The sequence below is a fragment of the Periplaneta americana genome, chromosome 8, assembly GCF_040183065.1.
Source record: "Periplaneta americana isolate PAMFEO1 chromosome 8, P.americana_PAMFEO1_priV1, whole genome shotgun sequence".
In the NCBI taxonomy this organism is placed as follows: Eukaryota; Metazoa; Arthropoda; class Insecta; order Blattodea; family Blattidae; genus Periplaneta; species Periplaneta americana.
In genome coordinates, this window is record NC_091124.1 from 131,598,126 (window position 1) to 131,614,646 (window position 16,521).

General features: G+C 36.8%; 1 protein-coding gene across 6 annotated transcripts in view; it reads right to left on the reverse strand.

Annotated features, from left to right (window-relative positions):
- Positions 1 to 419: 419 nt before the first annotated feature.
- Positions 420 to 16,521, reverse strand: part of lobo (lost boys) — a 782,641-nt gene continuing 766,539 nt past the window's right edge. For all 6 annotated transcript variants that reach the window (XM_069833633.1, XM_069833631.1, XM_069833630.1 and 3 more), the window contains one exon: positions 420 to 703. In XM_069833633.1, the coding sequence (XP_069689734.1) occupies positions 482 to 703 (222 nt within the window). In that variant the 3' untranslated portion in view covers positions 420 to 481. The remainder of the gene's footprint in view (positions 704 to 16,521) is intronic.

Sequence of the window (16,521 nt, forward strand, 5' to 3'; positions counted from 1 at the left end):
TGGGTCAACAACTTTTACAAAATGCTGTGTGACAAAAAGGATCTTCTGAAAAAGAATCATTCATGCGAGAAGTACCAGCTATAAAACGTTCTGTTCGGAGAGATTGGCTGGAATGCAGTATTATCTATTTAATGATATACCCAATGTAGGTAAGGTAAATTTGTTTTCGTGTCTGCATTTTCTATCTTTTATCCAGAAACGTCTAAGTCACTACCCAAACTAGTTATACTTAAGGTTGTTGACTTAATTAATGCCTATAAAAATGCGCTGTTTACAAACCTTTTTTAAATTAGCCACTAGTTGAACCCCTTGCGGCAGCCAGATTTCGTCTTATCCTCGTGATTTTTAACAGCATTATGGCAGCTGGTGCCCTGAGAAGTTTAGGGTACAAAGTGAATGAATAACAGTGAACATTTATTACTCTGAACAAAATTTTATTAAAACTATAACGTGTTACATACGATTTTAATGTTCAATAGGCCTAATACAGAATATTCAAACGTTTATCAGCAAGGAAGAAAGCTTCAAGGTTCTGATACCTTATGGTTGCAAGATCTCGAAAACGATTCAGTCGAGTGGCCAGCACATGCAACATGAACATCATTTCAGTATTAGTTTTCAAATATGCTTCTTCTTCTGCTCTTGTAAGATTGTCCTGCTCCTGTTCGTACCACATATTTTTTGTCTCGATTGCTTCACCCAACTGTAATTATATATCAACATTATAATTAAGAGGTTACATTTACCATTACCACATTTCACATTCAAAACATAAAATTAAGAAAGAAATTTAGTTTAGTTAATAAGTTGTACTTCATTGATATCCATCCACAATGGATTAACAGGGAACGAAAATGCCAACACTCTTGCAAAAATGGACTTAAGAAACATTTTGTAAAAACAGTTGTTAAAAAAGTGACGAGATCTCCCAGAATGACTATATACATTAATATGCGCGGTGTTAAAAATATATAATTATATTGTAATACAACAATGTTGAAACGATGTATGAGTGGATGAATGGGTTAACAATTTGCACTACAAGCACACGTCCCTGCATTATGGACCTAGACTGAAATGCCTGTAAAATGAGCTCTATTTCATACACCTAGACTGAAATATCAGTGTGAGCTCCATCTCATACAAAGGCCAAAGACCATTTTTAAAGTAAAAAAGCAAAAAGAATACCGTATGTCACTAAAGTTTAAGGAAAGAACACAGTCCGCGATTCATTACTTCATGGGCCCAGTCCAAAAATGTTAGTATAGTATAGTCTTCTCTATTCTTATAAAATATATATATATAGTCTTCTTCAAATCAGCCGAAAATCATGGAATCATTTTATTACTTAAGATAAAATCAGTCATTTAGTGAGTCCAGGAAAAATAAAGGTCAAATTATGTTTTGCAGGCATAGAGGGAAAGAGAGGAAAAGATGGAAAGAGACAGAAAGACTGGGAATGAACATCAATATTATCTTCAATTTCATCTGTAATCTCACAGCTATTAAAAGATCGTACCACCTCATTGTACGAGGCGCATCCAGAAAGTAAGTTTCCCTATTTAAAAAAAAAAGAACACACACTTTCAGGAAAACATTTATTGGCAACAGGTACAGCAATGTTTCAGCTATTTTTCAACATAGCCACCATCAGAATTGAGACACTTGTCGTATCGTGGGATCAAATTTTGTATCCCTCTGTCGTAGAACTCTGCCGCCTGTGAATGGAACCAGCGTGTGACAGACGTCTTCAGCTCTTTGTCGTTGCCAAAACGCTCACAGGAGGACAGGAATTTCTTGAGGTGCAAGAAAACGTGAAAATGCTGGGAGCAAGATCAGGACTGTAGGGTGGTGATCAAACAACTCCCAGCCAAATTCCGTCAAAACAGCTGCTGTGCGCCGAGCCATATGTGGACGAGCATTGTCATGGAGGAGCACAACACCTACAGTAAGCATTCCACGCCTCTTGTTTTGAATGACACGTCGCAATTTTCGCAGTGTTTCACAGTAACGGTCAGCATTCACTGTTTCAACTCTTGGAAGGAAGTCAATGAGCAGAATGCCCTTCCTGTCCCAGAACACCGTGCACATCACTTTCCGTACCGACAGCGTCTGTTTGAATTTCGTCCTGACTGGAGATCCACTATGCCGCTAATGTATTGACTGCTGCTTGGCTTCCGGGGTGAAGTGCGAAATCCAAGTTTCATCGCCCATCATGATCCTGTCGAGGAACTCGTCGCCGTCATCGTGATACCATTGCAGAAATGTCAGTGCTGCTCCTAAACGTTGCATTTTGTGTTCAGGTGTCAGGTTTTTCGGCACCCGCCTGGCACACACTTTTCTGAATAGCAGGTGCTTAGTGACAATCTCATGCAACAAGGATCGCGATATCTGCGGAAAATGGCTGCTCAGCTCCGTAATCGTGAAGCGACGGTTCTCCATGATGCACTGCCGCACCAGCTCAACACGATCATCATTGATGAGGGACGGTCGCCCACTGCGCTCTTCATCATGGACACTTTGACGACCTTCGGAAAACTGCCTACACCAGCGATGCACCGTCTGCTTACTCATGATGTTCGGCCCATAGACCTGACAGAGCTGCCAATGAATTTCAATTGGCGCAATGCTTTGTGCATTAAAGAACTTTATCACCGACCGAACCTCGCAGGCAGCGGGAGAAGGAATAAGAGCTTCCATTTCGGACCACTGCTGCCACGCTCTTGGCACCAGGCGGGACCTGTCCGGCTGGCATATGATTGATACGTCATAGATCTGTTACGCATACGCAATTGACACGGCTAATTACGTTTACTTTCAAGGGGAAAAAATCGGGAACTTATGTTCTGGATGCACCTCGTACGTTTATACACGTTTCCCAACAGTTCATTTCTTCTGTAATGATGCCACTAATATTTTAATAAATATTATTAATATCAAAGTCCGCGCCGTAGCTGCGTGGTCTAAGGTGTCATACCTAGGACTCGCATTTTGGAATGAACACTGGTGGTTCGATTGATCATGGAGAAGAAATTTTATCATGAAATTTCGGCCAGTGCAGTGTATGGAGCCAATGTCCATCCAGCATTGTAATGAATTTGGAGAGCTACAATGAGTAGGAAAATCCGATTTCGTATTTCAGATATAAACTGTGGGAGGAATAATTGTGCTGACCACACATTACCTCTGCACGCTGAGGTATGTGGACGTTAGGCCAGTAATTAACTAGTAGACCTTAGCCTTTCATGAACTATCATTGCACGTATTGTTGTTGTTGTTATTACTTACTTATGGCTGGAGGTTCATTGCCGCCCTCACAAAAGTCTGCCAGCTGTCCCTATCCTGAGCAAGATTAATCCAGTCTCTACAATCATATCCCACCTCCCTCAAATCCATTTTTATATTATCCTCCCATCTACGTCTCGGCCTCCCCAAAGGTCTTTTTCCCTCCAGCCTCTAAACTAACATCCTATATGCATTTCTGGATTCGCCCAACCGTGCTACATGCTCTGCCCATCTCAAATGTCTGGATTTAATGTTCCTAATTATGTCAAGTGAAGAATACAATGCGTGCAGTTCTGCGTTATATAACTTTCTCCATTTTCCTGTAAATTATTATTATTATTATTATTATTATTATTATTATTATTACTACTACTACTATTGGAGGGAAGGACAAAGTGAAGAGAGACAAAGTGAAGCATTTGAAATGTGGATTTGGAAAAGAAGGAGCGTGTGAAATGGACAGACAGAAACAGACAGAATACCAAATGAAGATGTGTTGGAAAGAGTGGACGAAGAAAGAATGATGCTGAAACTCATCAGGAACAGAAAAAGGAATTGGTTGGGACACTGTGTGAGAAGAAACTGCCTACTGAAGAATGCACTGGGAGGAATGGTGAACAGAAGAAATGTTCGGGGCAGAAGAAGATATCAGATGATAGACAACATTAAGATAAATGGATCTTCCAGTAGTAGGTTATTTTACGACGCTTTATCAACATCTTAGGTTATTTTGCGTCTGAATGAGATGAAGGTGATAATGCCGGTGAAATGAGTCCGGAGTCCAACACCGAAAGTTATCCAGCATTTGCTCATATTGGGTTGAGGGAGAACCCCGAAAAAACCTAAACCAGGTAACTTGCCCCGACCGGGAATCGAATCCGGGCCACCTGGTTTCGCGGCCAGACGCGCTAACCGTTACTCCACAGGTGTGGACCAACGAGCACATTCTGTGGACTGGATCTCCATTTTGAATCTTGCGTATACTATTTTTAACACTTGAATATAAGTAATTGATTAACTAGCAGACTTACTCGTGTTAATTATGTAATTATGTAAGTTAATCAATTACATAAATGGATCATATGCGGAGACTAAGAGAATGGCAGAGAATATGAAAGATTGGAGATTGCTGGGTTTGCAGTGAAAGAACTGCCCTTGGGTTGAAAAGTATGAATGAATTATTATTATTATTATTATTATTATTATTATTATTATTATTATTATTATTATTAATGTCAATTTTCGTAATTGAGGCATTCCACATCTAATCAAACACTTTTTGAGGAAAACTGAATGCACCATTTTTATTCTCGTAATATTTTTAGTGCATTCTACAGGGGAAAATATGAGGCAAACAATTTTTCTTATGTTAATCGAGTCATTTTTAAAGTCATCTCGATTTTTTAAGTACTGACCAAAATGAGGCTATTCTGGGCGCATGTTTACAGTTATTTTGAAATAACTAAACAAGTTTTTATCACAGGAAATTGAATCTCAGCTCAAATAAAAGCTAATTAAATTATCTTTCATTTATTATCAGTTTACTTTTCTTTAAAACCTAGACGTAGTACCAGTTAATTACAAAAAGTGAAAAAATGTTCAATCTCAATTCCATCAGGGGCGTATTTTGCGGACTACCCGGGCTACCGGCGGTAGCCCAAGGAAATTACAAAAGAAAGAGTTTATAATATAACATAATGTAATAATTTTGTATTATTAGTTTTACCATAGTAATTAAAATTAAAGTAATTGTTAGATATATTTTGTGTAATAATAGGGTCAGTGGTAGCCCAAACCCTTTAACCAGTATACGCCACTGAATTCCATATCTTATTTCACTAAGGGCGAGTGTCCATTTTTGCTATTTTCGGATTCTTAATGATTCTTAATAAGGAAAGGCTTCTCTATTATATCTCAGAAGTTGGTAGTTCAATTCGCAATAGTTTACGAGAATCTGTTTGTCCAAGGCTAGAATTCAATGTCATTTTTGGAGCACTAAGAGCGAATGTGGACTTCCAACTTCAGAATTCACAGTAGATTACTAGATAACTTATGGTTAACAATTTTCTTCATATTCATAAGGCAGTAGTCCACAATAACATTCCCATTTCAGTATCTTTATAGTAGTGGTATTCAATCTATGGCATGTGTACCCCTCTATGCGTACCCTTAGGGGTATGCAGGGTTGTCTCAAGGGGTACGCATCCCACTGATTATTATGTAAAAATGCAGACATTTATTTTATTGTATTTGTTGATAATTATTGGATATTATATATATATATATATATATATATATATATATATATATATATATATATATATATATACTGGGTGTTCATTTCAAAGTGTGTCATGACGTCACTGTTGATGAGTCAGCGATTTGAAGCGAGTTTCAGCTTTTGTGTCAGAGTAGTTGCCTATTAATCAAGGCGTTCAATCTGAACTTGAGAACGTGTAAGGTATAACTTGAACGTCGTAGCAACAGATGGCGGTCTGTACGGTCTGTGTGCTACCATAACCTCTTTCGAACAGTGTTTTGCACAGCCAAGTCGTACGCAGGGTATTTGTTATCATCAGTTGCGTACGGCAACATTCCACAACACAAATCAAATGCTCCGTATTCATGTTGACCGTCCAAGTTAATGTCAACAAATACGTAAGTAATCGTCTTAACCCTCTCTCCATATCCCGACAGTAAGAAAAAACTCACCTCTGTACATATTTCGAAACAGTTCACATTCCTGCCACTACCGGCATTACCGTACGTATCGGTAAGTACTCTTCTGAATGAACGCCGTACTTGCTAGGCAACTTCTCTGGCACATAAGTAATACACCTCTGTGGAAGTGTAGGAAGATTGAATTCTCTAGGCTCATCGACTAGCCACATGACGGCATACTCCGAGCCATGATACACTTTGAACTGAACACCCAGTATATACACTGTAGTTTCTTTTGCAATATCAACTCTTGTTTTTCCTTGCTTGAATATCATTTTACGTAAATCATTACAGTACTATTATTATTGCATCAATAACTACTGTATAATAATTAATGATAATAATAATAATAATAATAATAATAATAATAATAATAATTTTATTTTTAGTACCGTACAACATCAATCATACCGGTAGTCTTCTGTTAATTCTTATATAATTGCAGTGCAGTTTGGGGGTACAAATATATTTTGGGGGTACACTAGACTAGACGGCATTTTGGAAGGCGGTTAGCTTCTATATGCGCCGTAGCATTTCTGGTATGTGACGTCACAAGCTTGTACAGTAGAACCAATCAAAATCTGTCTATAACAAGCACTTCCCGAGTTCATTTGTTCACGTGCGAGTGTTTCAATACATTGAATAAGTAAAACTAGCATTTACTGTGTGTATGTAAGGTAAATAAATGGAAGAAGAGACTGTAAAAATACAAGTATTACACAAGCAGGCGTGAAAAATAGTGTTTAAGGTGTATAATTATTTTTAAAACGTTAAGGAGCACAATGCTGCCAGCCATCTTGATGCTGGCAGCAATGTTGCCAACGTGCAAGAAACAACTGCAGAAGCATGTGTGGGATTGAGAACCGTGCAAAGAATATTGTTAGTGAAGGAAAGAGGGTTTGTTTTGTGTCATGCTTACAGTAATCAACGGCTAAGGTCATTATTGTCTTTTGATAATTTAAATTCTCTCCTGCACTATTTGTATTGCACGTGCTCGTGAAGTACGATGTGGCAATGTTGTATGCTGCCTTGCTGTCTCTATCTGTCTCTCTCGACGCAAACGCTAGCAGACAACCGCCTTCCGAATTGCCGTCGACTCTAGAAAAAATAAATTAAATACTACTGGTTTATGGCATTATGATGAAAATGTTGTGTCAAAAGTGATTAACAGTAGAGGTCAGAAGATGTGAATATTGGTTTAAAACAAAACGGATTATAATATGGCAGTGATTTCGAAACTTATATTAGACATTAGGCATAGGCCTATTACTTTCAATATTATAAGTATCATAATTTTGTAATCTTCTCTAATCCACTGCTCTAGTTTATGGAGCGGAAAATATAGCCTAATGATGAAATGAACTAAACCTTCTTCAAGGCAGTGGGCTCAGAACTGAAGTGGATCAAGCCCAAGAATGTTACAAATCAGAGACTATTTATACTCTTGCATAGTTAATATTGATAAACGATATGATACAATGATATATATATATATATATATATATATATATATATATATATATATATATATATATATATATATATAATTTATTCTCACACTGATCTCTCTGGTCCTGTTGGCCCTTCACATTTCTGTATTAGGGCCAGCAGTCCCTTTCTTACCCTATTTACAACTTTTACACTACCAGGCGTTAGTGACCCATTCATATTCATCACTTTCTTTGTTCATCCACTATGTCCTCCATGTCCATTCACTACACTTGTTACTCTCTATATTTATACATTTATTATCTAATCTTTCTTACATTCTAATCCTATCTTATTCTGTTTCATATTCATAACATTTCCTTTACTATTCCTACAGCACCTATTTATTATATGATTGCACTACGATTCTGTTACTAACTCGCTCTTATATTACTCTTGGACTATATAATAGGCCTACATAATAATCTCTATTATCGACTTTACATCTGTCTATGTTACCTCTTCATCCCTACTGATGCCTATCTAGGCTAATCCTTACTTTTAGCTCATCTACTGTCACCATCTTTACAGTACATACCAGTACTACTCTTTGCCAACAGTTAAATAAAATCATCACGAACTATTCCTAATACTCAATCACTACTCATCCACATTTCACTACACACTTCGTAACTAATCCTTGATTCCACTAACACACCATTTTCTTAGATTATAAGCTGGCTTATCCTTGCTACTCCCAGCTTATTTTCACTATCTCCTCCTCTGTATTTCCTCTTCTTACCCCTAACCCTCTGTTCTTTCCCTATTGTCTTACTAGTGCTCCTTAACCTTTACCAGCTGTTGACTTACATTAATTTGTTTCCTCTCGCTGACACCACAAGCACCTCTGTTATCAGTCTCACTCTCTTGACACACTTCATTCCTAAGTGATCTTGTGGTGACATCACGATCGACTTTCTCCATGAGTCCATACCACTTCTCCCCTCTTTTCTTCTGACGTCAGAAAATATCCTGGGTCTCCATACTCCTGCCTGCTGCTTGATCGGAATTTTCTGCATTCAACAAAACTCCGTCTGCACTCTCTTGCATTCCTGACTTTACTTTTCAACACTTTGCTCTTACTACTATTTGAGTTTTTCTTCACTATTCCCCTTACTTTTTCCCTCACAACTTTTCTTTTGTCTTCATTTATATTCTCTCCTATTCCAGATTTATTTAGACTATCCAAACATAATTCTACGTCGAATATCTCGCCATTTATTTTTCATTTGTCCTTTACTAACCTCTTGTAGTGACCATTGGACCTTTCTGCTTTCAAAAAGGCACTAGCACTTTTCTCCTACACCTCACTTCGTACTCAAAGTCATTTTCAATGCTAATATTTGAGTATTTTAACTCTTTTCTTTTGCTCATTATCTTCGCCAATTTGGCTAATATAGGCCGGTTGGCCCCACGTCCTACTCTATAGATCTCTTTCACTTGCCCGTTACTAATGTCTAATCCCATTCACTCCCAAAACACATTCGATATTACCTCATATGTTTCAGTCCTGAAAAATAATAAAATATTCTTCCTCTTCTCTCCTTACAAGTCTTTCACTTTTCTCTTCAACATCTTGTTTTCCTCTTGTAATTCTTCTATCTTCTTATTAACTTTAGCGATGCTTTCACTAATACTTTCCGGATCCATTTTAATCGGAACCTTCACTTCAGAATTCTTTAAACTTTAGAACGATTTGCTTGTACTTTTGCGCTTTGCTACTTTAGCTATTTATAGTAGTAGTGAACTTAGTTCATACTAAAGTTTAATACTGAGTCTGCAGGGTGCAGCAGTCACTAGACTGTCTTAATGATAATAGTCAAAATTATCGCGTCTGCAACTCAAATGCTTAATGCATGATCTTTCATCCAGGCGGCCCAGGTTCGATCCCCTATCAGGTAGTGATGAAATTTTTTGTGGACAAACCAGATGTTGCAGAGAGTTTATCTCGGGGTACTCTCATTTTCCTCTATCTTTCCACTACCACACTCCGCCTCCTGCTCATTTTATCTGTCATCTGCAATAGTAAAAATAGGCTGGGGTGAAGTGTTTGGGGGATAGTACGGGTTTCCAATGCTGATATACGAAGGGAAGGAACTGCATGCCGTATAATGACACCACGTACATCGTACGCCACTATCAGCATCACCTTCACATTCCCCGGTTCCTGCCGCAGCTTCTTGGGTTGGGGAGATGATGGGTGGCACCATTCATTTGATTGGCACTTAAGTTCTGGCTCATAAGAGCGCGCCCATGTTTCGTCAAATGCGATGATCCTGTCCAGGAACGCGCGACCTTCCCTCTGTAATTTGCCAAATTATCTTCTTTCCAAAGAACGCCAAATGGCGTTCTTTCCATGGGCCACTTCGATCTTTATCCAGGTATGTTGCTCTACGAGTAACTTGGAAAACATCCCGTTTTGGGCAGTGTGATTTGACAACCTGCATCAACACACGCCACTTCTTTCTGTCTGTAACGTGCCAAATGATCACTAGCGAGGGCATATTTGTGCCATTTTTGAATGTCTGTAAGGTGGTGCGGTACCCACCAGGATGCAATTTTTCGATAACCAAGGGCATTGTGCAACACATTCAACACGGTAGTGTGGGTTGTTCCTACCTCGTTAGCCAATTCCCTGAAGTCCATCATCTGTCCACATGCAGCAAAGATTGAATATGACTCGGTTTTCGACCCCATGTCGACCTCCACCTGGTTCCTGATGCACACTATCACGTCCTGTACGAAAAGCTGCAACCCAATGTGCCACAGTCTGATAAGGCAATTCCTCATTCCCACACGCTTCATGTAGTCCAGTGTGACATTCCCTGGCGTTTTTTCCACAGGCCACTTCGATCTTTATCCAGGTATGTTGTTCTATCTTGGAAAACATCCCGTTTCGGGCGGTGTGATTTAACAACCTGCATTCAACACACGCCACTTCTATCACTGCAGCACCTACACTAGCACTGCCACCCGAGTTGCATAGCTCCACCCACCCTCTACATGTGTTGCCAACAGCAGCTCGAACAAAACTCCTTGCGCGGGGATAAAAGAGTGTTGCCACTTATTTCTTTCCAGCCCTCGTAAAACAGGTGGCAAAGGACGGATGTCCAATAAAAATATTAATTAAAAAAAAATAATAGTCCAAAAAAACAATTTCATACTTATCAATAAGCATTCAAAACATAAAACCATCAAGTTTCACTTTAGATATGTGGTTGGACATTGAACATGATTTTGGTTATCTAGGGATCTAGTTGAAACTAATTTTAAAAGCATAATAAAGTCTGTTTAAGTGTTAGTCTGACATATTGTTTATATTAATTGTTGTAACTAAGAATTAAACATTTCAGCAACAATGATAAGTCTGATAAAAATGCTTTTCAACAATGGATATCGTAATGAATATAAAACTACAGTTCTATGAGAAACAGAACAACAATGTTATTTATTGCCATTGGTCAGTGTGCACTCTGAATCAGAGCAGTTCACTTCTATTGAATACCATCATGCAGAAAACATCAGTAAGTGCAGTACAAAGGGTTCGTGAGTTTCTTTCGGATTACTCTGTGGCTGAAAAGGGGAAACTTTTATATGGTACACTGTATGTTCAGAGTGTATTAATTTTGAAGAGAAGTGCATTAAACAAAGCCACGTGGAAAGTTTTAAATATCAATCTCGGAAACAGAACGAAGAACATAGTTCAACTTCAGGTGGTCCTAGCAGCATACGCGCTAGTCTAATATGAAAGAAATGGTCAAAACATTCACTTCTGCCGGTATTCCACTTCATGTCTTCCAAAATGAACAATTTCGTCAGTGGATAGCAACATCTACATGTATGAAGCCAGCTCCCAGTGAAACCACTCTGAGAAGATATTTCGCCAAATGTAGGGCTACTGAAGAAGACCTCCAGGAAACTAAGTCAAAACTCTGTTTATCTAGTGGTTGAGGAAACAATAGCTGTAAAGAATCGTTTAAGTTGATGACTGTTGTTGTTGCTCCATTGGGTGTTGTGAGTGAAAAACCTCGTCCTTTGAAGGCAAAAATTGTTCAACACTGCAATGCTGATGTTATAATAAATTTAATACTTGATGCACTGGATCCTATTGGCGTAACTTAGTTGTTTTAATATCAGACAGAGCAACATATATGCTTTCTGCTGGCATGTGACTAGTTGGAGTTGCACCTGTTGGGCTGACGTATCGCATCTTTGTGCTGAAGAGATTAGATTTTCACTGAAAATTGTTGATGAATTCATTAGCAAAAACTCCAGCCAGAAGGTAGAGATTACTGGATTGCTTAAAAAAAGCAGCAATATTTGTTCTATCTTCATGTCCTGTAAATAACTCGTTGGGGCACATGGCTAAGGGCACAGCATAAATTTCAATGGTAGTTAAACACTAGATCAATTTAGAAGATGGAGAAGATAGTATGGCTGTAAGAAATTTAAACTGACTGGTTGAAAATTAAGCCCTTCAACCTCAATTTAGAGCTGACTTCTTCTCTCATCACTTCAATAATTGCGAAGTTCTGGTGTTGCTTGTAAAAATTTGCAAACTACAGGAATGAACACTATCTCAGTGGCGTAGTGTGGCTTTCAAAACAGGGTAAGCAATCAAGATGAATATAGTAATAATAATAATTAGTCTTTAAATTAATTAAAATTAAAGCTATAATTTTACGTCTATAATTATTAAGAGGGGGAAAGGAACTGGCCACCCTACCCCAATATCTCCTGGCCAAGTTGCCACATAAGTGGTGCCTTGGTATCACTTGTGAAGTTCAGACAGTTGACTAAACAACGACCAACAACAACAATTATTAAGAATCATAGATGTCTGAATAAGTAAAAGTAATCCTCTGCTAACAGTCTTATGTTATCGCTTATAATGCAGTATTATTTTTAAATGGTTTGTTTGAAAGATACCGGTACTAATACTTTTATTTTCAATTATCATGTAATAAATGGCCTATGCATTAAGTATCCATTGAAACATATACATGAACTTACATGAAATTCCTTTCCTTATAATTAAAAGTTACAAATATACAGTAATTTCTTACTAGGTTACCTAAATGCAATATAACGCCAATACAATTGTAATATTTTCATTATTTTTATGATACATATTTTTAATATTTCAATATCTTGTTATTATAATAACATTTAGGAAAATACAATAATTTTAGTTTTCTGTATGTAACGTTTAAGTGGGCATCTGTTCGGGAAAAATGTTTGTTACCATTTCTGTAATACTCCACGTGCCTCTTGCTTCTTAATGACAGTGGGCCGATGCAACCCGCAACATATTATTGGAAAAATAAATTAACTCTGAATTTCATCGTAATTAGGGCCTGTTTGTATTACATTCAAGATATCACTTGTGGCATGAGCAGCCACATTTCAGGCAATTATAGGGATTCGTATTCCTGTCATCTTCTTTAATTCAAAAATTGTTACCGGTATCCTCCTCCAAGATACTTAAAATACATAAAATAAAATTTATATAATTAAATTTAGGTTAGCTTCCAATACTTTAAATCTAACACTGTTTTCCCTTCTGAAGTACTTATATCGAAATCAAATTTGCATAATTATAGACTATTAGCTAAAAGCACCTGGCGTTGCACGGGTTTTCCTTTCTGCTTCTGTTTTTAATTAAACTGCTTATTACATTTTTGGAAATGTCGGAAACCTAACTATAGACAATCAAAACGAATAGCCTTTATTACGCTAAGATTTATTCTTTACTCAACGTCACTTATATAAATTTATGAACTCCTTAGTGAAATGCCTGCCAGCGTTAACTCAATTTAAAACAGTCATAAATCAGGCACCGAAACAAAAACATGTCATCATGTGCCTGACGTTCAAGGTTTTTATTTATTTATATATTTGTTTTTATTTATTTATTCTGGTGTAGTTAACAGGCAGGGTTTGGAATTGAACGGGTAACATAAGTTTCTTGTCTATGCAGATGACGTGAATATGTTAGGAGAAAATACACAAACGATTAGGGAAAACACGGAAATTTTACTCGAAGCAAGTAAAGCGATCGGTTTGGAAGTAAATCCCGAAAAGACAAAGTATATGATTATGTCTCGTGACCAGAATATTGTACGAAATGGAACTATAAAAATTGGAGATTTATCCTTCGAAGAGGTGGAAAAATTCAAATATCTTGGAGCAACAGTAACAAATATAAGTGACACTCGGGAGGAAATTAAACACAGAATAAATATGGGAAATGCGTGTTATTATTCGGTTGGGAAGCTCTTATCATCCAGTCTGCTGTCCAAAAATCTGAAAGTTAGAATTTATAAAACAGTTATATTACCGGTTGTTCTGTATGGTTGTGAAACTTGGACTCTCACTCTGAGAGAGGAACATAGGTTAAGGGTGTTTGAAAATAAGGTGCTTAGGAAAATATTTGGGGCTAAGTGGGATGAAGTTACAGGAGAATGGAGAAAGTTACACAACACAGAACTGCACGCATTGTATTCTTCACCCGACATAATTAGGAACTTAAAATCCAGACGTTTGAGATGGGCAGGGCATGTAGGACGTATGGGCGAATCCAGAAATGCATATAGAGTGTTAGTTGGGAGGCCGGAGGGAAAAAGACCTCTAGGGAGGCCGAGACGTAGATGGGAGGATAATATTAAAATGGATTTGAGGGAGGTGGGGTATGATGATAGAGAATGGATTAATCTTGCACAGGATAGGGACCGATGGCGGGCTTATGTGAGGGCGGCAATGAACCTTTGGGTTCCTTAAAAGCCATTTGTAAGTAAGTAAGTATTCTGGTGTAGTTAAGGCCATTAGGCCTTCTCTTCCACACCGCCAGAAATACAAATAAAATGATAGAAAAATCAAACTATGAACAAAGTAAAACCCAACGAGAATAAGATTCCTTTTCCTCTTTCTGATCAGTTTCAGCATCGAATCAATATGTACATATATAATTTAATTTATATTGGAAGATTTTTTACCCCTTGACCGCTGTACACCCACTTATATCATACCCAATTTTTTTTAAATATGACTTGGAAAACTATATCTCACAAATTCAGAACATATTATATTAATTCTTATTTTATACACAGAATACAGATACAATATAAACTTGCAATGTCATTTTTTTAACATAAAGACTAATATTCTGAGAGAGCTTGACGGTATTTTAGAAATTAAGAGATTGTTATTTCCACAACGCATAACATACTACATTTGCAACGTGATTATACAGATAGTATTTCGCAGTAACATATTTTCGGACGTGAACAACAATATTTTGAGAGACGTATATTTTAGAATTAATACAATGCTATTGTCAGTCGGCTTATGTACATTCACATACTATATTAGCAACATGACAGAAATATCATTGAATTGCTTTTTGATATGTGTAAAATCTTTTCTTTTTTTTCCCCCCCACTCCTTTGTACAAAATATAGTCGAGATGTGAAAAACACAGTGGCGTATACTGGTTAAAGGGTTTGGGCTACCGCTGACCCTATTATTACACAAAATATATCTAACAATTACTTTAATTTAAATTACTATGGTAAAACTAATAATACAAAATTATTACATTATGTTATATTATAAACTTTTTCTTTTGTAATTTCCTTGGGCTACCGCCGGTAGCCCGCAAAATACGCCCCTGGAAAAACAAGCAGTTTTTTAGTAAATGTCTGCAACTTTGAGGTACTGTCCTTGAGCTTCATTTTAATATGGTCATTACAAATGCTAGTCGCACTGAATTGCAATTGCATTAAATAGAATGGGTATCATAGCAATACGTGAGATAAAAACATCTTATCCTTTCGTTTTTCCAGTTAATATTGCGACTTGTATTACGTTTCGCATGGGTTCTTCACACCAATTCATGTTGGTGCATAATTTTGGTGGGTTAATATTTCGCAGTAGTACGTCTGGTTATTCAATATTAAGTAAATTATGTGGTAGCAATCCTTGTAGTTTGAAAGAATTCTAGAATTCAGTTGGATAAAACACAGCCTGCTCACTATCTACAATTGCATTGAGAAATTCATAATATGGTCCTGGACTGCGTAAAGATATTTATTGTACGAATTATCTAGTTTTAGCCTTCATTATGTTTACCAACAATGTTATTCGTGTTATAATTTCCATGGCCTTGTGAAAGTCGATGCTGAATACAAAAGACAATAATAAAAAAACAATTGACTATAGAAGATAGCATTTTAATATTACATGTTTGGTCGTATTTATTTCTATTTTTTATATTTTAATTAATTTAACGTCCATTTGTACAATTTTAATATAGCCTATGTTTCTCTCCTGGTTATGAAGGTTAAATGTACAAACTTTGGCACATATCGGTCAAAGCGTGTAGATTTGTATAGAGAACATACATACCCACATTCACTTTTACCATATATATTAAGATATCATTGTATTAATTGTATGGTAACTTTGTTTGAGACAGCATAAATAAAATACTACGGGTATATTATTTATGTAGTAAAACTCCCTTTATGGCGGGTTAAAATAAAATAACGTATCTAAAATAATGTAAATAAATTATAAAAAAAAAAAAAGAGAAGTTGAGCTCAGGTTCGAACCTGTGACCCCCTACACTACAATCACTCATCTTACCACTATGCTACACAGACCTACATATTGAAGTGCTTGAATTTAAGTATTATGAATGTTTTACATTTGCTGTCAATTATGTTTGATTTTGAATTTATAAAAACTAAACAAATATGTCATTTTGTATTGTATATTATTGCCCATGATACATTCAATCAAGAGATCGTACCTCATTTACGCAGTTTTAATTTAATATTATTTTATTTTATATTCCAATAACAATATGGCCGCTTTTACAACAGAAGAAGACGTGATTGGATGACGTCAATAAAAAAACAATTGGTTGTAGAAGAGGCCATTTTAATATCATAAAGGCCTTTTTACGTTCCATCATCTTACCACTATGCTACACAGACCTACATATTGAAGTGCTTGAATTTAAGT